This window comes from Mizuhopecten yessoensis, unplaced genomic scaffold (assembly GCF_002113885.1).
Source record: "Mizuhopecten yessoensis strain PY_sf001 unplaced genomic scaffold, ASM211388v2 scaffold7521, whole genome shotgun sequence".
Taxonomy (NCBI): domain Eukaryota; kingdom Metazoa; phylum Mollusca; class Bivalvia; order Pectinida; family Pectinidae; genus Mizuhopecten; species Mizuhopecten yessoensis.
In genome coordinates this window covers 346,496-367,184 of record NW_018407089.1, presented here as the reverse complement: position 1 = coordinate 367,184, position 20,689 = coordinate 346,496, and the positions used below count along the sequence as shown (strand labels likewise).

Sequence of the window (20,689 nt, the reverse complement as noted above, 5' to 3'; positions counted from 1 at the left end):
TATGAGTTCTTTCCTTTTGACATCCGTCTTCAATCATATGATTTGGCTGTTGCGATGATCTATAACCAAAACAGGCAAACACAAACATCACAATCAACACGAGATTAAAGATTCAATTGAGATGCTAATGTATTAAAATATCCAAGTCATACTTTTTAATATGTTTTTGAAGATTTAATATGTTTTGAATAAATACATAAATTTCGCGCGTTTAAGCTATATTAACTGCATTAGTATATAAAGTGCTGCGTTTCTATCTTTAATAGTAATATGTGCGTCTGCACCTCACAAACGAGTACCTCGTTTTTTCTGTGAAGACTGAGCGTAAACTAAAGAGTAAATATCTACTTTCTGAGAGGGTAAGTGGCATCGTTACCCATACAAGTTCAACTGTTTTATAGAGAGGATGGCTTCTTTTTCAAAAAAACATGATAGTTTGTATTGAAATTTTTTTTTGATTTGTTGCACCATATACAAAGCTACATTTTTTCATTTTCTGTTTATTGCTTGCCTAGTTTTTTAATCCGATAAAGGTGTCAATAACATGCAATTTTTGGTGATATTTTGTTTACAATATATTCGTCAAAAAAACAAAAAAAAACATTGAAAGCAATAGTACCTTGTTGGAAAAGAAAAATAATAATGCCGTTTGCTATACCACACTGTAGAAATTTCACAGATGTAATTAAATGTTTCCAAGTCTTCTAGGAAAAATAGGTTTAGATGACTTATTGTTTTACCTCGCTTCTTCTTATATAATATTATTCCGGTTTTGCCGAAATTTGTTGGACCATTTTCTCCATAATCACTAGTCGCATTCAAACAAATAAATTTGACGCAGGTAATGATTGGTATGCCAGATGTAGATGTGGCATTACAGTGTCCGATCGGACATCAAACATCAAGATATTGTTCGATTGCGCTTAATGTTCGTATTTATCTGTAAAATGGCTACAGGGACTTCTCTGTCCTCATCTGACAAGATGGTCACCATGGTTTCTGATTTGTTTAGATAATCTCCGATTTAAGATGATATAAAAGTGAACCCTAGCATAGGAAACGCTTGTGAGGCATCATTGGCATATATAGGGTCAATTTCGTATAACAAGTCACCGTTAAAACTACTACTTTCTGACGGAACAATTTTGCGTGATTTTTATCCTAATATCTTGAGTTTTGTATTTCTCTCAAGTTGTTAATATTTTGTTTCAGTGCAATAGGTTTTACTATTTAAACTATTTTGATTCAACCGTCAGTGCGTCGCCTAGGCAACCGTAAACATATGATCGTAGCAGATGCATGTACGTAACTACCCGAGAACAAGCAAAAGACTAACAAATAACTAAAAACAAAATAAATAGATAAATATATCGATTGCTTCAAGGGTTTCTAGAAACAGTCCTTAAATTTAATACTATTAGAAAAAATGGGATTCGACAAAATTCATAAATTGAAAGGAGCCTCGATAAATGAAGCGCAGTCTAACAAACGTTTGACATGTATTACAAATGATACAACGCTACGTAAGTTTTTTCATCTTTGTTGATAAGAACTATCATAGGTTTTAACCATTTAGTTTGTTTGATTGTGTTTCCTTCGAGAAGAACTTCTTTATAGAAGTTGATGTTGATATGTGTTAAATACATATAGACAAATTTCAAATTATGACATTTTTTCTGTCATTTCAGGACAAATGCTTATGTATTTTTGGATGTGTACGTTATGGAAATGGTTCCTGTTGGCCAGTCTGTTACAGCGCGTTGTTCATGCAAATATAACCGCGATTTTTTCAGAGGCCCGTGAGTTCGGGAAACAACAGCTAAAGGAGCAAATACAGACCCGATTGGATCGTGCAGGTATACCAACATAATGTCTTGTCTTATATATATCGATATTCAGTTTTAAATATCTGATTAAGAAAAATACTTTTGGGCCTGTATTGTGCTTTCGAACCTTTAACGTTGTTTGCTTTCGTTTATTTATATAAAACTGACGGTAGGCACAATCACGATCAAATATACTTCCTCTACACCATATGGGTATGTGTTGGAAGGGTGACCAAAGCTAATAGGCAAATTGTATTACTGTTATCATTATTAACCCGTAGAAATTATTGATATGCTTGGCCCTTCAGGATAGATTGTGCTTGTTTTTTGTTTCATTTTGCTTAACGTCTTATTAACAGGTAAGATCATTTAAGGATGTTCATCCATGTATGTTGTGTATGCGTGTTTGCGTGACGGGGACAGGGTATGTTGTTGAATTTGCCTCCGTATGATAACCATGATTTGATGCCGACTTTAGACTTTTTCTCACTGAAATATCCTGCCGCAGGCCTCCAGTGTAGCATTCCGCCCGGTCTCTTAATACTCACAACGGTTGAACCAGTTGTTACCCAATATTCTAAATACTGAACGTTAAGCAGGGAATAACAACAACCATTTTTAATGACTTGTGTATGTCGCGTCCTAGGGATAGAACAAAGAGCAAAGCGCTAGGAAATAAAAGGAACCTAGAAGTAGAGAAAAATATACAGATACCAAATACAGATACAAATTTATTTTGGTCGCTTTTGTGTCCAAAAGTAGAAACACAAACACAAAACAAATTCCCAATTCCACAGGGGATTTCAACATAAGTCGCCTGTTACGATACATGCAGTGAATAATAGCAGGTGTATTTTTTTATATCTCCTACGAACAGAGGTGATTTAAGGACGTGCCTGCGTGTCTTTAATGCACGCGTGCATGCGTGTGGTTGAGGCTGTGCATTGGTGCATTTGTGTCCTTTTCTGCACTACATGTTGCATCCCCATCATAATTGACTTCCTCAGTTTTCGTCTAAGAGGACACCGCTGACACCAAGAAAACACCTTTTGTCAGGGTAGAGCTGTATATTGCTGTGTATCAAATATAGTTTTTTTTTAAACAGATGATGACAAAGACGAGACAGAAGGCAGTTGTAGGCAAGCTGTTTATGCAATGAAACCGCAAACTCCTAGCGGACAAGAAGATGAATACGACGCCGTTGAACAACTTGAGACTTTGAGATACCTCTTGGAAAGGTTAGCTGTCTTTTTGTTTCCTGAATATGAATTTCGAATAACATGGTGCTAAAACTAAAAAGTGGATGCCGCTTTAGTACTTGTTAGATAACCTACAAATTTCCAAACCCCCCTGGCAGTATTTAAGCCATTTGAACAAAAAAGTCCTAAATCTAATTTAGTCGATGCCGAAACATAAACGGTAATGCATTGAATCAAAAGTTCTGAAATACTGTACAAGTTGTGTTGGGGGCCCACCTATTTTGACCCGTTCTGTTGCAATGACATTAAACTCCAAAACAACTAACTGTGTTGGAATATGTCAGTGGCATTTTTAATTTGTAAATGGAGTCAAGAACAAACGCGTTGAATTTATATCCAACGCTTACAGGACAGGTTTTGTCTCATTGTGGTTTGAGAAAGACCTGCTGTTTAATGGGATCAACAACTCCAAGTAAACATGGGAGGGATCTCAGAACTGATGTGTATAGAGACTACATATGTTTCAATTTTGGAGGCTTGCATATTTATTCATTAGCATAACAGGATAACAACTAAAAGGTGTATGCACATTCAGGGATTGTTCTACAAAAATATTTGGGGCCGAATAAGGACCTCTTACCCCATGACTGATTTTGTTGTAGTTCCCAATTTGTGAAATATGCAATGTTATTGAAGTGTTTGAAAACCGAAATATAACCAGGGAAGTTACTGCCTGGATACAAAGTATCACCTTATAAGTCTGTAGCCTCATTGATTATGCGAACATATGCATACTAGCAATCAAAATTAGCCCGAATCTTGGTAATTGTACGTGAACGTAAAACTTTGATGAGATTTGTTTCCCCGTAAGGGGAAATATTTTAGTTGAGTTATTTTACGGCAACCAAACGTGACATACTGCCATACTTAAGTTCTGCCCACGTAGGGTTGGGGAAAGAAAAAAGAAAAAAAAATGGAAGCTATAGTTTTTTCTCGCCCTACTTTTCTTCCTTTTCGGCGGCAATTCCCGCAGAACCATTTTTACATTATCGTAGATGTTGAAAAAAAACCCATTAACGTTGAGCCGGAATAATGGTAAGCGAGGGGATTATAAAAAAAAGCATTAGAAGGCCTGATATAATTAAAACAAATAGTAATGAATGATATAAAAATATGTAATAATGGCATATACATTATAAATCGATAGTGTATGAAAGAGAGTGAGGTGTATGGAAGCCCTCGTACGAGAGGACACTATTTGTTTATGAGAATATGTAACTTGCTGGTTGAATGGAAAAAAAAATATGACAATATATTTTTAAAGAAAACAGCTGTGAGTATGAAGGACGAGGCTAAATAATTAAATACGACGAGTTCGAGCTAATTGGTTCTAACAATATATCTTTATTACTCAATGTTAATTTGATTCATCCATCAGCTCTAGGTTCATAAATGGTTTACAATAAATACTGCTAGCAGGTGTAACTTGTAAAGACAAATATAAGAAAACATGACAACGCCACTGTGGCGACATGTCACATTTGTAAAACAAAGATTATAAACTAAGAAAGTATTCTAATAATTTTAATATTTGAATAAAGAAATATCACAACCCCCCCCCCCCCCCCCCCCCAAAAAAAAGAAAGAAAAAAAAATTAGAAGAAAAAAAAAGATAGAAAAAACATTTACCTCAGAAATAAATTTATAGATTTTCAAAATACGATTCAAGGTTGACATTGTTTTTTGTCCTAGGTCTGAAAAGTCCCTTTCCGCCATCCGCGCTGACTCAGAAATTAACTCACTGTGGTCGCAGGCTTTCCCAAGCTGCTTGTGCAGTGTGACTTGTCCATCCAGCGAAACCCAATATCGTACAGCAGACGGTACATGTAATAATCTGGCAAACCCATGTTGGGGAAAGTCATCAAGTCCACAGGCAAGGCTTCTACCATCCAAATACGGAGATGATCTGGGTAAGAATCGCAATCATTTTAAGTAATTGCCGAACCGTTGAGAACTGTAAGGCAACACTTAATTCATATTTTTCATATATTTGATCAAGGACCCCTGACTTACTGCACCTTACTACACCTAATCAGGAATCTCGTTTGATTAGAACGACCGCATTGTGATCGCAGTTCATTAGTTCGATTTCAGGTTCTGAAAATTTACGGAAGTTATTGGTATCATTTCAGAGGTTATATACTAAAGCTATGGCGTCTAAGCAAATTGTATTTAATACCACAAGTATGTTAAAATAATTTTTCTCTCAAGTTTGAATGTTGTTGTACACAATTCTGATACACATCTGGTCAGATGATGTATTATTTGATTTGCGAAACATGAGAGTGAGTGTTTGTCGTTATATGGCACACATAGGAATACCCAATAAACGCAGTATTATGATGTCAAAATTCTTCAAGGAATTTTGGAACACAAGACCCTCTGGCATATATTATTTGAATATACCACCTGTGTCATGTGGCACATCAGTGTGGGGAGAAAAGGACCTGCTTGTGTCTCTGTACGTCTTAATAAGCGAGATGTTTGTGGCCATAAAGAATATAGGGAGAGGGTTTGCTTTCCTCTTCTGAGAGGAACTTTGAGAGATCAGATTGGATCTGCTTCACCCATTGCTACGTTTGAAACCTGCCTTTACTTTTATCTCCGTTCTTTTAATTGTTATCCAGTTTCCTAGGCAACCGTACTAATATCATCGTGTGAACTGTGTTAATGCAAGGACGTTATACCTCCAAACACACGAATTGACAAAAGCTGTGGTCATGTTGATATTTTCAGACGAACCTTCAATTTATTGATGTTATAAGATATGTCGTAAATATCTGATCGGTGTACTCTGCTTAAATTGTCATATTATAAAAAATTGATTTCAATATGTCACAGTTACAACTGTACATCTATATTCATAATAATTCGAATATATGGTATCCCGATGAAGGACTTGGATCAGCGCCGAGAAACGCAACATCAGGACAAACCCCAGTTGAACTGCCAAGTGCCCGGCGTATTTCATCAGCGCTCTTCAGAGATTTCTCAAAAAAGGATGAAGACACCAAACTATCATTCGAAGTTATGAGCTGGGGTCAATTTATCGACCACGATATGGTTTTTACGCCAGTTTCGAAAGGTAAGAATTGTCAATATTAATGTGATGATTCAGTAAAATTGACCTCTCGTATCACACTGTATGATCGTATTTGAACCCTCTACAGATAAGAAAAGAAGGTTTTTGCCTTTTTGCCTTTTATCTTTCTTTTTTTACCATCATTAATGATCTTTATACTTTCTCGGTAATTATAAACGATTGCGATTTTCTAGATCTTTGCTGTGCGATACGCCAGCGTTGAATGTTTGCCTAAACCTAAAAGGCAGTTGGTTCTTACTTCATTGATATGCGTATAATGGCAGTGTTTTCAAACCTTTAAATATTTTTTTAAACTTACATAGTCCTTACAAGTCGACATGGTTCGTCTCTCTCTAATCCGAGACACACATGGCTTGAAACACGCGTTCTGATTTGTCGAATATCTTATTTTATTACTGGATTCGACCAACCGAAATGCTACGTTCACAATCGTGTATGCCCAGTAATAGGGAGACTACACATGACGACCACTTTGAAGTATGATAGCTTTTTAAACAGAATTGGCTTGAGGACGCTGGTAGTGTAAGCAAATACATAAAGTATGATATGGTTTTAGTATGTATGATTTAGCTTTAATTAGAAATACGAAATTGCTGTTTGTCGATATTTCGGCGGCTTGAGGTTGATAACTAATATTTTCGTTTCTGGGCGTATTCATTAGCTCTCTTTATATTAGTGCATTCATAATTTTCTCAATCGCGATATGTTCCTATATTAACCTCGCCATCGCAAGTTCCTCAATAACTAAAGCAAGAGGGAAATGCGTTACGCAATTCGATTAGCGCCTTTTTGAAGTTTCTTCTTCTTCGATTAACATGAGACAACTGTTAAAATCGAACAGTTTAGTGGTTAGTTTGTTTCAGAATCTGGAACACGAACGCTTCAATTTAAAAAAAAGAAATTATCTTTATTGCGTTTAATAATATTTTGATATTTAAAATGTAAATATAAGCATTGAACGGCATTTGTTCTTTGTTCATGCCGATATGAAATTGAAAAATACGTCGTTCAATCCTTATGTGTAGAATCAAAATGTCCTGAATAAGGATTCTTTTGTAAACAGGTGCTGGTGGGAATAGCATTGCCTGTTGTGTTGCTCCAGTAAACAGCACCATTCGAGCAGCGGTAACTGACAGGTGATTTAAATATTTTATACCCATTTCTTTCTTCAGTGATGACTGATTTGCTACAAATATCAAATTACACATCTAATCGTTTGACGACAAGCTTGATCGCTTAAAACAAGGGCATTTTAGTGATCGCATCATGCGTTGACATTCTGCTGATATAACCTAATGTTTTCCGAGAATGCAAATACTTACGAAATAAAGCATAAATAATATATAATATGATGACATAGATACATTACATTATGATGGTTAATAAATAACCAGAATACACTGATACTCTCATGCGTGCTTTACACTCGAATTCCTAACTTGATGGGGTTTTATGCACGGTCCCCTCTGTTTCAACAGTAGTTCAGACAGTTTGGATAATCCACAATAAGTCATAGAAGGACAAAAAATATGTATAATGCAGTGTAATTAAAATCTTTGGCATACTGTTACCAAATTTTAAATTTGTAGTCACGTATCTGTGTGTGTTATAAGTTCATATTTAAGAGCCAAATGTTCAGATGTCAAAAGCGTTCGCCATTGGTGTCCTAATCAACATAGTTTTTATTTTATACATTGTTATATACGGTTAAACTAATAAATGAGCTTTCAATGTTGTACACAGCATTATAACTAATCTTATTACTAAAAACAGACTTTACAGCTACTGATATAGGGGAGATAACTCTTTGTTCTTTTGAAAACACTACTTCACACATTTATTAACGCAGGGTCGAGATATAGGGGAGGGTACTTTTTGTTATACAAGAAACTGCTTAACACGTCACTTTAACGCAGGGTCGAGATATAGGGGCGATAACTCTTTGTTATACAAAACACTACTTAACACATCTTTTTAACGCAGGGTCGAATGCGCTGCAATTGCTGTAGACTTTACGACAGATCCACATTTCAACAATACCGAGTGTTTGGATTTCGTCAGATCTGCTCCCACCACCAGCACAGATTCGTCTTGTATCCCCCGTAAGTATTATAGGTTCGCCCAGGTGAGGAAGGCAATGGGTTCTGTCCCCAGGCCGAGACATACCAAAGTCCTTAAAAATGATAGTCGTTATTCCCTGCTTGACGTTCAGCATTTAGGGGAATGGCAACAACTGGTTCAGTATAATGAGACCGAGCGGTATGCTGTGTTTGGTGCCTTCGGCATGGCGTTTCAATGAGATAGCACTATAAAGTCGGCATCAGATCCGCGCTACACAAGGAGGCAAGCACATCAACATATCCCGTCTCCTGCATACACACACGCAAGCACGCACATTCTACACACATTGTGGCACTTCCTTAAATGGCCATAGCTCTTAATAGGACGTTAAACAAAATTAAACAAAACAAAACTGGGTCAGAGGCCTATTTTGGGGCGTTTGCCCCTGTTGTGAATTCGCTGTGTATTAAATTGTGCAGCCGTACAGATAATATAAACCTGTTATGTTGTCCATATTTATTTTCTCAACAATTTATCCGCCCTATCGCATGAGAGTTTCAAATGAGAACGATAATTTATTTCATAACTATTACATATCGATTTAGTCCCCCTATACCTGACATTCTCTCAACACATACACAACACCATCGTTGCATTGGTAAAAGTTCAATCAATAAAACCTTGATGTTACATTTACTTCACACCAGTGTCAAAGTAAGCAACACTGTTTTGTCGTAACAACAATAAATCTAAACATCTTTGTCGTTTCCTATAAGTCGCCAGAGCACGCGTCCACATAGTACAACTACATTTATTAAAAATATGAATAACAAATAATGATGATTTTTTTGCGACGTCATTATCAAACAAGTGTAAATTTCAATATTTTAATACAATTTATTTTCAGTAGAACACAATGTACACAAAGTTAAAATGAAGTTTCATTTTCAAGTGGCATTCAGGCGAACTAAATATCATAATAAAACTTTAGCTAATGAGTAAGATGAATCTCTCGATTTAACACCAGTAATAAAACAATCGTCTCTCCTGAGATTCAGCAATGTTTTCATCACCAAAAACACACATACACACAATCACGCATACACATAGATGCACGTCCTTAAGTGACGATTGCCGTTAATAGGACTAAATTAAAAAAATCATCAGCAAAAAACATGTTATTAGGGCCCTATAGTAATCACTCTGTCTGTCTGTTTGTCTGTCTGTCTGTCTGTCCACAATTTTTGTACATGGCTGAAAACTTTGGTATTAATTGACCTATTTACATGACCCTCGGTAAAGATGTTCAGTTCACAAAAATACACACTGAGGTGAAAAGTAAAGGTCAAAGGTCAAGGTCATGAGGTTCGAAAGTCCAGGTCAATTTTGCATCTTTTCACTGATGAACATTGTTTTATGACATGATGAAGCAAAGTTGATAATAATTAAACTGACCAAAGGTCAAGGTCATTTGGTCAGGGGTCAAGGTCACTTATGAGCATAGTATGGCATCATAAAGCAAAGTTGGTCAGAATTTAACAAAAAGGAGTCAACTGACTTAAGGTCAAGGTCACTGGGTCAAAGGTCTAGCCAAATTTAGTATCTGTTCACTGGTGAACATTTCGTTATGACACTTTGAAGCAATGTTGGACGGATTCAAACAAGGAGTCGTTTGACCAAAGGTCAAGGTAACTGGGTCAAAGGTCATAGTCAAATTTTGTATCTTTTCACTGATGAACATTATGAAGCAAAGTTGATCGGAATTGAACAAGGAATCAACTGTCTTAAGGTCAGGGTCACTGGGTAAATGTCAAGGTCAAATATTGAATTTGTTTTACTGATGAACATTTTTTTATGTGATTATGAAGCAAAGTTGTTCAGAACTTAATACGGAGTCAACTCACCTAAGGTCCCGGTTTTGGGGTACAAAGGTTCAAGGTCAAGGTCAAGTTTATCATTTTTCACTGATGAACATTTTGGTATGATAATATGAAGCAAAGTTGGTCGGAATTAAAGAATAATTCAACTGACCAGGGTCACTGGGTTAAAGGTCAATGTCATTTGGGTCCGAAGGTCAAAGACAAAGTGGATCTCGGACTTTGACCCTGGCTCTTGATTGAGGAGATATTAAAGGTGAAATAAGACAATTCAAGGCTAACAAATGAATATTGCACCAGTATTTACATTTCTGTTAGCCCAGCAAATATGGAGGTGAAAGGAAACAAGAATCACATCATAGTACATGTAAAATGTATGTTTTGCGATTATTTTTGAAGTCCAAATGTCAAACGTCAAGCCCAGCTATATGGGCAGATTGTTACATGATGGTTATGGGGAGTATATTGCCACAAGACGGGCCCCTTACTGGCCTGTCAGTGTTCTAGTTAGTTTTTTTAAGATACTACTTTTGAGCTTTCCGTTGAGTGGTCTCAAAATAAAGATTTCTTTTTTAAAACTTTGATTTTTTGTTTTTGATTGCATTGCAGTAGGAAGAGAACAGATGAATCTGGCGACCTCATTTATTGACGGTTCAATGGTGTATGGGGCAACAGCTGCTAGACAGCTCTCTCTCAGAGACACGGAGAAAAATAAAGGTAGAAAGGAATTCATACAAAATTATATATATGCATATGTTTATGTGAAGGATAGGGAAATCGACATATGACTAACCAGGCGTTGTACCAAAATTTGAAAATTTTGATGATGGATTTCCCTCTCCTTCCCATATACAAAGATTGTCGATTTCTTTATTCTAACAATTTAAAGATAGCAAAACATACTTGCACGTACTTTTTTCTAATTATTGCTGATAATAAATTTGCGAAATATTTAAATAACCCGTACCCGATTGTTTACTTAATCTTAACTTTTATGATTGATTTTAACTATTAATGTTCTCTCTTATTATACAAATAAAGAATGCGCATTGATATCAAATCAAAAAAACAAATTTCAATAGCGTTATGCCTAATCAATTGTTGATAATGAATAAAAATAGATATGTGAATCTTAGCACACGAAATCATTTAAATGGCACTAAGTGTGAATACGTGTCTTTCGATGTCGAGTTTGAGTGATCTGTGACACTATATCCACCTTCACTAATCTCCATTCGTAATACCTTATAGTAAGTTCGGCTCATAGTCTTTGTCGTTCCCGCACAGATACATTGTACGATGTTTTCTGGTAGATAATTGTCAAGAACAAACAAATATTGAAAGCTTTGATTACCGAGCTAATTTTTCATAAACCCCTCTGCAGATTCGAGGAAAGAAGAGGCCATCTGTATCTCATTGCTTGTCGTAGGCCATTCATTGCGAATATTTACTTCAGTGTCTTCTGCTATCGTAAGGGGGCAATTAGCAAGCACACCTGTCTCCAGCACACGTATTCACATGCATGCATATTTTATAATAAGTACATACTTTAATGACCTCACCGGGCTGTTAATTGGACGTTAAACACGATAAAACCAATCGTAAAAATCTCGAATAGCTTGAGGTACGCTAATACGAGTTATCTGCCCCTAGTAAAAATCTATACACGTACGAATCGTGAAGTCCTAGGTGGACTTTTTTCACACGTTTTACCTGCTCCGGATCACATATATGCATAAGAATATTTTTAATTGTTACAGCCTTGTAGCTTATATCATGACACCAGCGTTCACATAATTATAATAATATGTAATTTAAGACTTCGACGCGCGTAGGTTCGGGGAAAGTATCGGTTGTTTCCTCATTGTATGGTTGTGAGAGGCGACTGATGTTGGGCCTTTGCATACTTGTGACTGATTTCTTCCTTGTCTTCTGTTTTTTGGGGCACGTAAGAAAACATCAATAAACATTACTGCATGTGTATTGTAGAAGGCAACTAATGTTGGGACCCTGCAGAATAGGGGTCATTCCGAGTGTTCTACAATGAGGATGTACAAGATACCAACAATAATATGCTGCCCCTATTACAACACTTCGAACCTTTACGTTTTCTATATTTTCTGTCTGTCTATTTTCTTTGCTATATATATTCTCTTCCCTACTATGTGTCTTTAGGCACCTGTCCCCATATAACCCTGGCTGTTGCGATGAGGATAAACCATAAAAACAAAAATCGAAAATGTAAATGAGGGACGCTGATGAAGAAAGGGGTACAGTAAAACTAATAAAGAAATAACGTTTTAATATAGGAATGATAAACTACATGGTCTGGTGATGTGGTGTTTTATACAACCTCTAATTCCTTTGCATACGTAATATTTTAGTATAGTAATAATTTGAGATCTGGAATGTTAATCAGGTCTGATGCTGGTAAGTCCTGGTAATTTACCTCCTCCATTGGAAACCCCTGTGTCATGCAGACTGACTTCAGAGGAAGGAAACTTTTGTTTAAAAACAGGCAAGACAATACATTATCTATTTCGTTCAACGTGTTCATTTATTGATGTATTTACATAGATAGTCATACATTTTTTTGCTGCTTTGCAACATATAGATAAACAGCGGGTGTTTAGATACACTATACTCTCCTATAGTTTTAATCGTCTGTTACAATAATGAATTCAGACAATGGTAAATAATATTGACAGTGATATCTTATCTGACATATTGCGACATACTTCATTAAATGTCATGACATGTGTATAGAATGTTTTTGCATGAAATATTGACTGAAAGGATATTGAATTGTATACACCATATATACAAACCATTCCTTTTAATTCCTTTTAATTTAAAAAATAACCTGGAACGTTTCAATATTTGAGATATAACACGTACATTTTAACTACACACCAGCTTTTCAAAAAAGTTAAACATTCAAAATAATTTCTGTTGAAATAAGAGGCAAACAAATAACGCATATATTGTCAAGTTCTATATACTCTTATACTCGCTAAAATACAAGCAAAAGGATTTGGCAAAATATTCCAAAATATAGTAAAAGCCTATTCTTTTTACAATCGCTATATCCTTTAGTGAACATCATTGTATTTTTAGGTGACGGACGTACTCAAGTGGTGCCCAATCTCGCAAACGACCATGTTCTGATATTGAGGTTGCATAACCTCTTTGCGAACCAGTTGGCTCAGAGAACAAGTTGGACCGACGAGAAACTCTTCCAGGAAGCCAGAAAGATGACTATTGCTGTACTACAGCAGATAACATACGCTGAATACCTCCCTCTTATCCTTGGTCCAAATTTGATGAATGAATACAAGCTTAAAGTGTGGGAATCATCTCATAATATTTACAACAGCGCTATAAACCCAACCGTCTTTAACAATTTCGCTGTTGCTGCTTTCCGATTCGGCCATTCCCAGATCACAGATTTCCAGAATAACCTAAATAACTATTACAACCACACGACAGTGAACAAAATAGAAGACACTTTCCTTCGACCAATATTTACCGTGCGTAATAAAGGTGAAGACCTTGACAAGCACGCAAGATGGAAGGTGACAAGCCACTCGGGTGAAGCCGGAAGGTATGTTGTAACTTGTTTTATCAAATATTTACGTTTTTTCATCCCGTTCATAGGTGTGTTACCTATTCCTTAGTGATATCCTCCGATCCTTATATTTTCCTATTCCTTTTTTGGGATATTTCATAAAGGTCTGATTCTACAGCGGAAATGATACATAGTCTAGGTCCATTGAGCCCAAATATCTATCGTCAATTGTATTTATGTCTTTACATACCGATATGATTATCTATAGTTCTTCTATTATCGTTTTTCAACAAACACTTCAAAACTGTCGATAGAGTGGAGGTAACTGCAATTTGTGTACTTGGAATTCCTGGGAGTTGCTGTTCGCAGTAAATGAGCTTGTGAACCGCCAACTGAGGCTGGAAAGGTATAGAGTTGTTGTACCACAGAATGGTTAATATATCAGAGTTGAGTGTTTTAGCTGTGAAGGTGGTATGGGGTCTGTGATGAATTCCGTTGTTACTCATTAAATGTGATACTAAATGATAAAATTCTTATAAATGCTTTATCCCTTCATAGATATCAGGATTGGCCGTTCGAAAGATATTCATGTCGGAAAATAATTACAGCCAGGTATGTGAACAGGTTGATTTATATTTTGTAGACTGTTTCCGAAGGGTGTGCTTGACCTACTCTTCTTGGATTCTCTTGGACATAGCCTTGACCTTCCTGCTATAAACATCCAGAGAGGAAGGGACCATGGTATTCCGCCTTATGTAGAGTTTCGGGGTGTGTGTGGGTTAAACGTACCGGCGTCCTTCAGTGATTTGACGAACCACGCTTCTGCCAACAGAGCACTTTTAGCGTCCATATACGGGTAAGTGTTTTTTCTCTTTTATTTATGGTTTCAAAACAAAGACGTAATTATATCCTATACCCGTTATGTCTTAAGCGTTCTTACCGTTTTAGAACTTGTATATTATTATCAACATTCTATGCTCATAAATGTTGTTCAACAGAGAGAATTCAAAAGAGAAGCCCGGGAATGATTTCCTAATGAAAACCTGGTTGCTTTTCAACCACGCTCTACGATATTATGAATTACAAAAAATAGACCCAAATAATTAGAAGATTGACAAATAAAATAACAACAGAGCCCCAGTTACTCAACAAGTCGGTAAACGCTAATCAGTGGTTAGCTTTCAAGGCAGAATAAACCATCAAAACAATATCATTCCGATGATATCAGAGGCTCTAAATTTAGTTGAAGATATATTTTTGATTTTTCCCTAACCACTGGTTAACCCTTACAGCTATTCTGCAACCAGGGTCAGGGTGTTACCTTAATGTTGGAAAACATATTTGTGTAACTGTTGGAATACTGAGCTGTTGAGTTACCATGTATAAACGTTGCCATAAAGCCCATGTTAGTCCCTGGAATATTTCGGACGAAACCGAAGGTTATGTAAGCGCCATCTTTTGGTGACACAGTCATCGAAAGAATCGCGCGGAACCAAATCGGTAAAATTGACTGTTTCAAGTCGGTCGTCCTTCTTCTTTAGCCTCAATGTCTTAATTTTGTTTTGTTTTCCCCTGAAACCAATAATAGCTAACCACGTGCATTCGATTTTGCCATGACATATTTAAAGCGTGACGAGAACGTCAGTAAGCGAACCCCTCGAATTTAGAGGATGATGAAGTACACCAACAATCCCTGTCTCCAGCACACATACACGCACACATAACACACAACACACTCAGATGGACGTCCTTTAAAGACCTTAGCTGTTTACAGGACGTTAAATCCTCATAGCCAAATTACCGATCAACATCGTATATACATCACAGCATCATGAGGAGACACATAAAACAGTACTAACTAATGTTATCACGAAATAAAACCCAAAGATTTCTCTTAACAATAGTCACATTTTCTTTTCTTCTACACGTCATATAACAATAGTCACATTTTCATTTCTGCTAGACGTTTATATAAAAATAGTCACATTTTCATTTCTACTAGACGTTCATATAACAATAGTCACATTTTCTTTTCTACTAGACGTTAGTTTAATGTCTTTTCGTTAAACATTATTTATCTTTACTTGATAGGCCATAATGACCTCTTCTGTTTGGGTGTTGTTAATATTACTATTTCTTTCTTTATTCAGCGATGTTGCGGATATCGACTTGTTCGCTGGAGCTATGACAGAAGAGTACGTGCCAGGTGGAAAGGTTGGACCAACGTTCGGCTGCCTTCTAGGAATACAGTTTCAGGCTCTTAAACACGGAGACAGGTTCTGGTTTGAAAGTAGCAACGTCTTCAACACAGGTATATTTCAGTATGTTTATGTTGTTATTCGTTATAGTATTGAACAGCTTTGTGGCGATTATAGGTTTTACATTAATAACATGAAGTTAGATTCTTCTTTGCCCTGATTGCTATTTTCAAATTCGGATGACGTGATTGCTGTTTTCAAGATAAGATGAGAACACATGAAGTCTCTTAACCTTTTAAATAGTTGCCGGAACATTGTCTTGTCATGTGCAGTTGTAAGTAAATTCTTAAGGCCTCAGAATCTACTTAACATTTCTTAAACAATTGTTATTGAATGGGTGTCGTTTTGTTGCAAAATAGCGTTTCTTTTGGTATCGTTATTCCATTTGTTTATGGGTGGACGAAGTCTCTTTATCATTTATGTTAATATCATCAATCATCATGCCATGCAATAAATAATTATTATACATATATATTTAAACATTTCAGACCAGATTATAGAACTCAAGAAAATGACACTGTCCAAGGTGATGTGCCTGAACTATAACATGTGTAATTTACAACTGCGTGCGTTCGAAATACCAAATTTCATGTAAGTATCCCTGTCCTTCTATCCGACAATAAATTGATAAATATTACTTCCTTACAATGATCCATTTTTGTTTATCGTGATCGCAGGTTAAAATTCTGTAACATAATCCCAAAAGAGGCGTTAGTTGGGATGGTATGTCAGCATCAGAGTCCGCGATAATCTGATATATTACTAGCGTTTAAAACAGAATTAGAACAATCTTACATATTACTCTAGCGTTTAAAACAGAATTAGAACAATCTTACATATTACTCTAACGTTTAAAACAGAATCAGAACAATCTTATATATTACTCTAGCGTTTAAAACAGAATTAGAACAATCTTACATATTACTCTAGCGTTTGAAACAGAATTAGAACAATCTTACATATTACTCTAGCGTTTAAAACAGAATTAGAACAATCTTACATATTACTCTTACGTTTAAAACAGAATTAGAACAATCTAATATATTACTCTAGCGTGTAAAACAGAATTAGAACAATCTTACATATTTCTCTAGCGTGTAAAACAGAATCAGAACAATCTTATATATTACTCTAGCGTGTAAAACAGAATTAGGACAATCTTTCATATTACTCTAGCGTGTAAAACAGAATTAGAACAATCTTACATATTACTCTAACGTTTGAAACAGAATTAGAACAACCTTACATATTACTCTTACGTTTAAAACAGAATTAGAACAATCTAATATATTACTCTATCGTGTAAAACAGAATTAGAACAATCTTACATATTTCTCTAGCGTGTAAAACAGAATCAGAACAATCTTATATATTACTCAAGCGTTTAAAACAGAATTAGAACAATCTTACATATTCCTCTAACGTTTGAAACAGAATTAGAACAATCTTACATATTGATCTAGCGTTTAAAACGGAATTAGAACAATCTTACATATTACTCTAGCGTTTAAAACAGAACTAGAACAATCTTACATATTACTCTAGCGTGTAAAACAGAATTAGAACAATCTTACATATTACTCTCGCGTTTGAAACAGAATTAGAACAATCTTACATATTGATCTAGCGTTTAAATCAGAATTAGAACAATCTTACATATTACTCTAGCGATTAAAACAGAATAAGAACAATCTTACATATTACTCTAGCGTTTGAATCAGAATTAGAACAATCTTACATATTACTCTAGCGTGTAAAACAGAATCAGAACAACCTTATATATTACTCTAGCGTGTAAAACAGAATTAGAACAATCTTACATATTTCTCTAACGTTTAAAACAGAATTAGAACAATCTTACATATTACTCTTACGTTTAAAACAGAATTAGAACAATCTAATATATTTCTCTAGCGTGTAAAACAGAATTAGAACAATCTTACATATTTCTCTAGCGTGTAAAACAGAATCAGAACAATCTTATATATTACTCAAGCGTTTAAAACAGAATTAGAACAATCTTACATATTACTCTAACGTTTGAAACAGAATTAGAACAACCTTACATATTACTCTTACGTTTAAAACAGAATTAGAACAATCTAATATATTTCTCTAGCGTGTAAAACAGAATTAGAACAATCTTACATATTTCTCTAGCGTGTAAAACAGAATCAGAACAATCTTATATATTACTCAAGCGTTTAAAACAGAATTAGAACAATCTTACATATTCCTCTAGCGTTTAAAACAGAATTAGAACAATCATACATATTACTCTAACGTTTGAAACAGAATTAGAACAACCTTACATATTACTCTTACGTTTAAAACAGAATTAGAACAATCTAATATATTACTCTAGCGTTTAAAACGGAACTAGAACAATCTTACATATTACTCTAGCGTGTAAAACAGAATCAGAACAATCTTATATATTACTCTAGCGTTTAAACAGAATTAGAACAATCTTACATATTACTCTAGCGATTAAAACAGAACTAGAACAATCTTACATATTACTCTAGCGTTTCAAACAGAATAAGAACAATCTTACATATTACTCTAGCGTTTAAAACAGAACTAGAACAATCTTACATATTACTCTAGCGTGTAAAACAGAATTAGAACAATCTTACATATTTCTCTAGCGTGTAAAACAGAATCAGAACAATCTTATATATTACTCAAGCGTTTAAAACAGAATTAGAACAATCTTACATATTCCTCTAACGTTTGAAACAGAATTAGAACAATCTTACATATTGATCTAGCGTTTAAAACAGAATTAGAACAATCTTACATATTAATCTAGCGTGTAAAACAGAATCAGAACAATCTTATATATTACTCTAGCGTGTAAAACAGAATTAGAACAATCTTACATATTACTCTAGCGTGTAAAACAGAATCAGAACAATCTTATATATTACTCTAGCGTGTAAAACAGAATTAGGACAATCTTACATATTACTCTAGCGTGTAAAACAGAATTAGGACAAAGTTCTCTAATTTCAATATGTAACGGTTACATGCTGTGTCTGTTTAGTCGTCATTATTGACATAATGATACGGGTTATTTTCTTTACAGCAACAACAGACCGACAGCATGTAGCAACATGCCAGACATGAACTATGATGTGTTTAAATGAGATGTCTACGACAAGCGAAAGATGGAAAAGTGTGATGCTGTAAATAATGTCCTTCTTGGCAGACATTCTAACACTGTTTTTTTTTATATAATCAAGATTCCGCCATAATCTTACTCCCCTGTTATTTGCAAATTATGTCACGTTTGCTCATGTCAAATTAAAAAATAAACATCTTCCATCATTATCAGTGTCCGTAGTTAAAACATTTATGGAATAAATGTAAAATCCATAATTTCAACCTTCAAAACCCCAGTTTTTTAATTAAAAATCTTCTCAATAGCTAAGGTCATATACAAATGGAGAAACTGCCGAAGGAAAAGACTGGGTGTAGCCTCAACTTTGAATCTGAAAGAACAATCACCGATAAAGGGCACTGTAGTGTCAGAATGATTCAAACTTTTCAAACAAATCTGGCAGCTCTTTTCTGAAGTTCTTTCCGTTAGTGCTTCATACAGAAGTACAATGAATGTCATCACTGATCTGCTTCCTAGGCATTTTGTCTATCCTTTGCATAACAGGAAAATAACATGAACAGTGTTACTTTTTCATGTCTTTTTGTCTATAAAAAATAATAATGAAATTAAAAAAAAACAATAATCCCATAAAGATTCACCGGAATGCTCGATTGGTAGAACAGCCAAAAGCCGTGCATTTTCCTATGACTGACGTTTTCAAATAAAGTCCGTCGATGCAACGTAAACTGTAAAAAAAAATCAGTATGTCCTTGTTTTATATTATATGTTGTATTGCATCAATCGTAAGCGAGTGGATAATTCGCTATAATGATCTTTTGTTATTACGATTTTTGACGTTTGTTAATTATGAAGTCGCACAGCAAAGGTATTGCCTCTAAATTCGAAAATTGGGAAACGCCGTCATCACCGTTCTGTTATTTGTTGATACTGAACAAAATGTTTTAATGTTGAGGTCGCAAATAAACTAAGAGTAGACATGATATTGCTTGTTGGCTTCTTTATGAAAGCTTGAAAGACAGATATTTCTGTTTTCGTATGTTTTACTTGAGCCGAGTGACATTGGTAACGATTTTTCTAAATGTAGCGGGAAACAGACGTTCTGGACAATGAGCTAGTGAGAGCATGTTTCGTAGTAAACAGCATTGACCTGTAACATGGCCAATAACCTGACGACAAGATTTTTTAGATATCATCTCACTTCCACCTTAAAAGTATAGAGAAGAGTAATTATAATGGAACTCAATATGATTATTAATATTTGATGATTGAATATTCAACTACTTGCCAAAAAATCAAAATGAAAGTCGAGCGTAAGTTACGTATTATAATAGAACTCAATATGATTATTCATATTTCATGATTGAATATTCAACTACTTGCCAAAAAATCAAAATGAAAGTCGAGCGTAAGTTACGTATTATAATGGTACTCAATATGATTATTCATATTTCATGATTGAATATTCAACTACTTGCCAAAATCAAAATGAAAGTCGAGCGTAAGTTACGTATTTTTATTCATTTTTTGGTTATACAATTCGCAGTACTACTCATTTCGGGTCATAGTTCCAACCCCAGTCTGGCTGTGCATTGTTCCGAACCTACTTTACG

The 20,689-nt window shown here is 35.1% G+C and overlaps 1 protein-coding gene across 2 annotated transcripts; it reads left to right on the top strand.

Annotated features, from left to right (window-relative positions):
* Positions 1 to 270: 270 nt before the first annotated feature.
* Positions 271 to 20,059, top strand: LOC110453862 (thyroid peroxidase-like). Of its 2 annotated transcripts, XM_021503047.1 has the most exons (14): positions 271 to 359; positions 1,689 to 1,856; positions 2,932 to 3,064; positions 4,778 to 4,995; positions 5,982 to 6,170; positions 7,252 to 7,324; positions 8,172 to 8,290; positions 10,736 to 10,843; positions 12,546 to 12,644; positions 13,244 to 13,730; positions 14,338 to 14,550; positions 15,845 to 16,005; positions 16,441 to 16,543; positions 19,044 to 20,059. In XM_021503047.1, the coding sequence occupies exons 2-14, from the start codon at positions 1,694 to 1,696 to the stop codon at positions 19,102 to 19,104; spliced, it is 2,127 nt and encodes a 708-aa protein (XP_021358722.1). In that variant the 5' UTR covers positions 271 to 359; positions 1,689 to 1,693; the 3' UTR covers positions 19,105 to 20,059. The 2 variants fall into 2 exon arrangements, with proteins under 2 accessions (XP_021358722.1, XP_021358723.1); XM_021503048.1 differs by lacking the exon at positions 12,546 to 12,644.
* Positions 20,060 to 20,689: the final 630 nt, after the last annotated feature.

Excerpts from the sequence above, each read along its gene's own strand:
- LOC110453862 (XM_021503047.1), top strand. The coding sequence starts at position 1,694 with ATGCTTATGTATTTTTGGATGTGTACGTTATGGAAATGGTTCCTGTTG. Across the intron at positions 1,857-2,931 it reads GACCCGATTGGATCGTGCAG|ATGATGACAAAGACGAGACA; the intron begins GTATACCAACAT and ends TTTTTTAAACAG. Across the intron at positions 8,291-10,735 it reads AGATTCGTCTTGTATCCCCC|TAGGAAGAGAACAGATGAAT; the intron begins GTAAGTATTATA and ends ATTGCATTGCAG.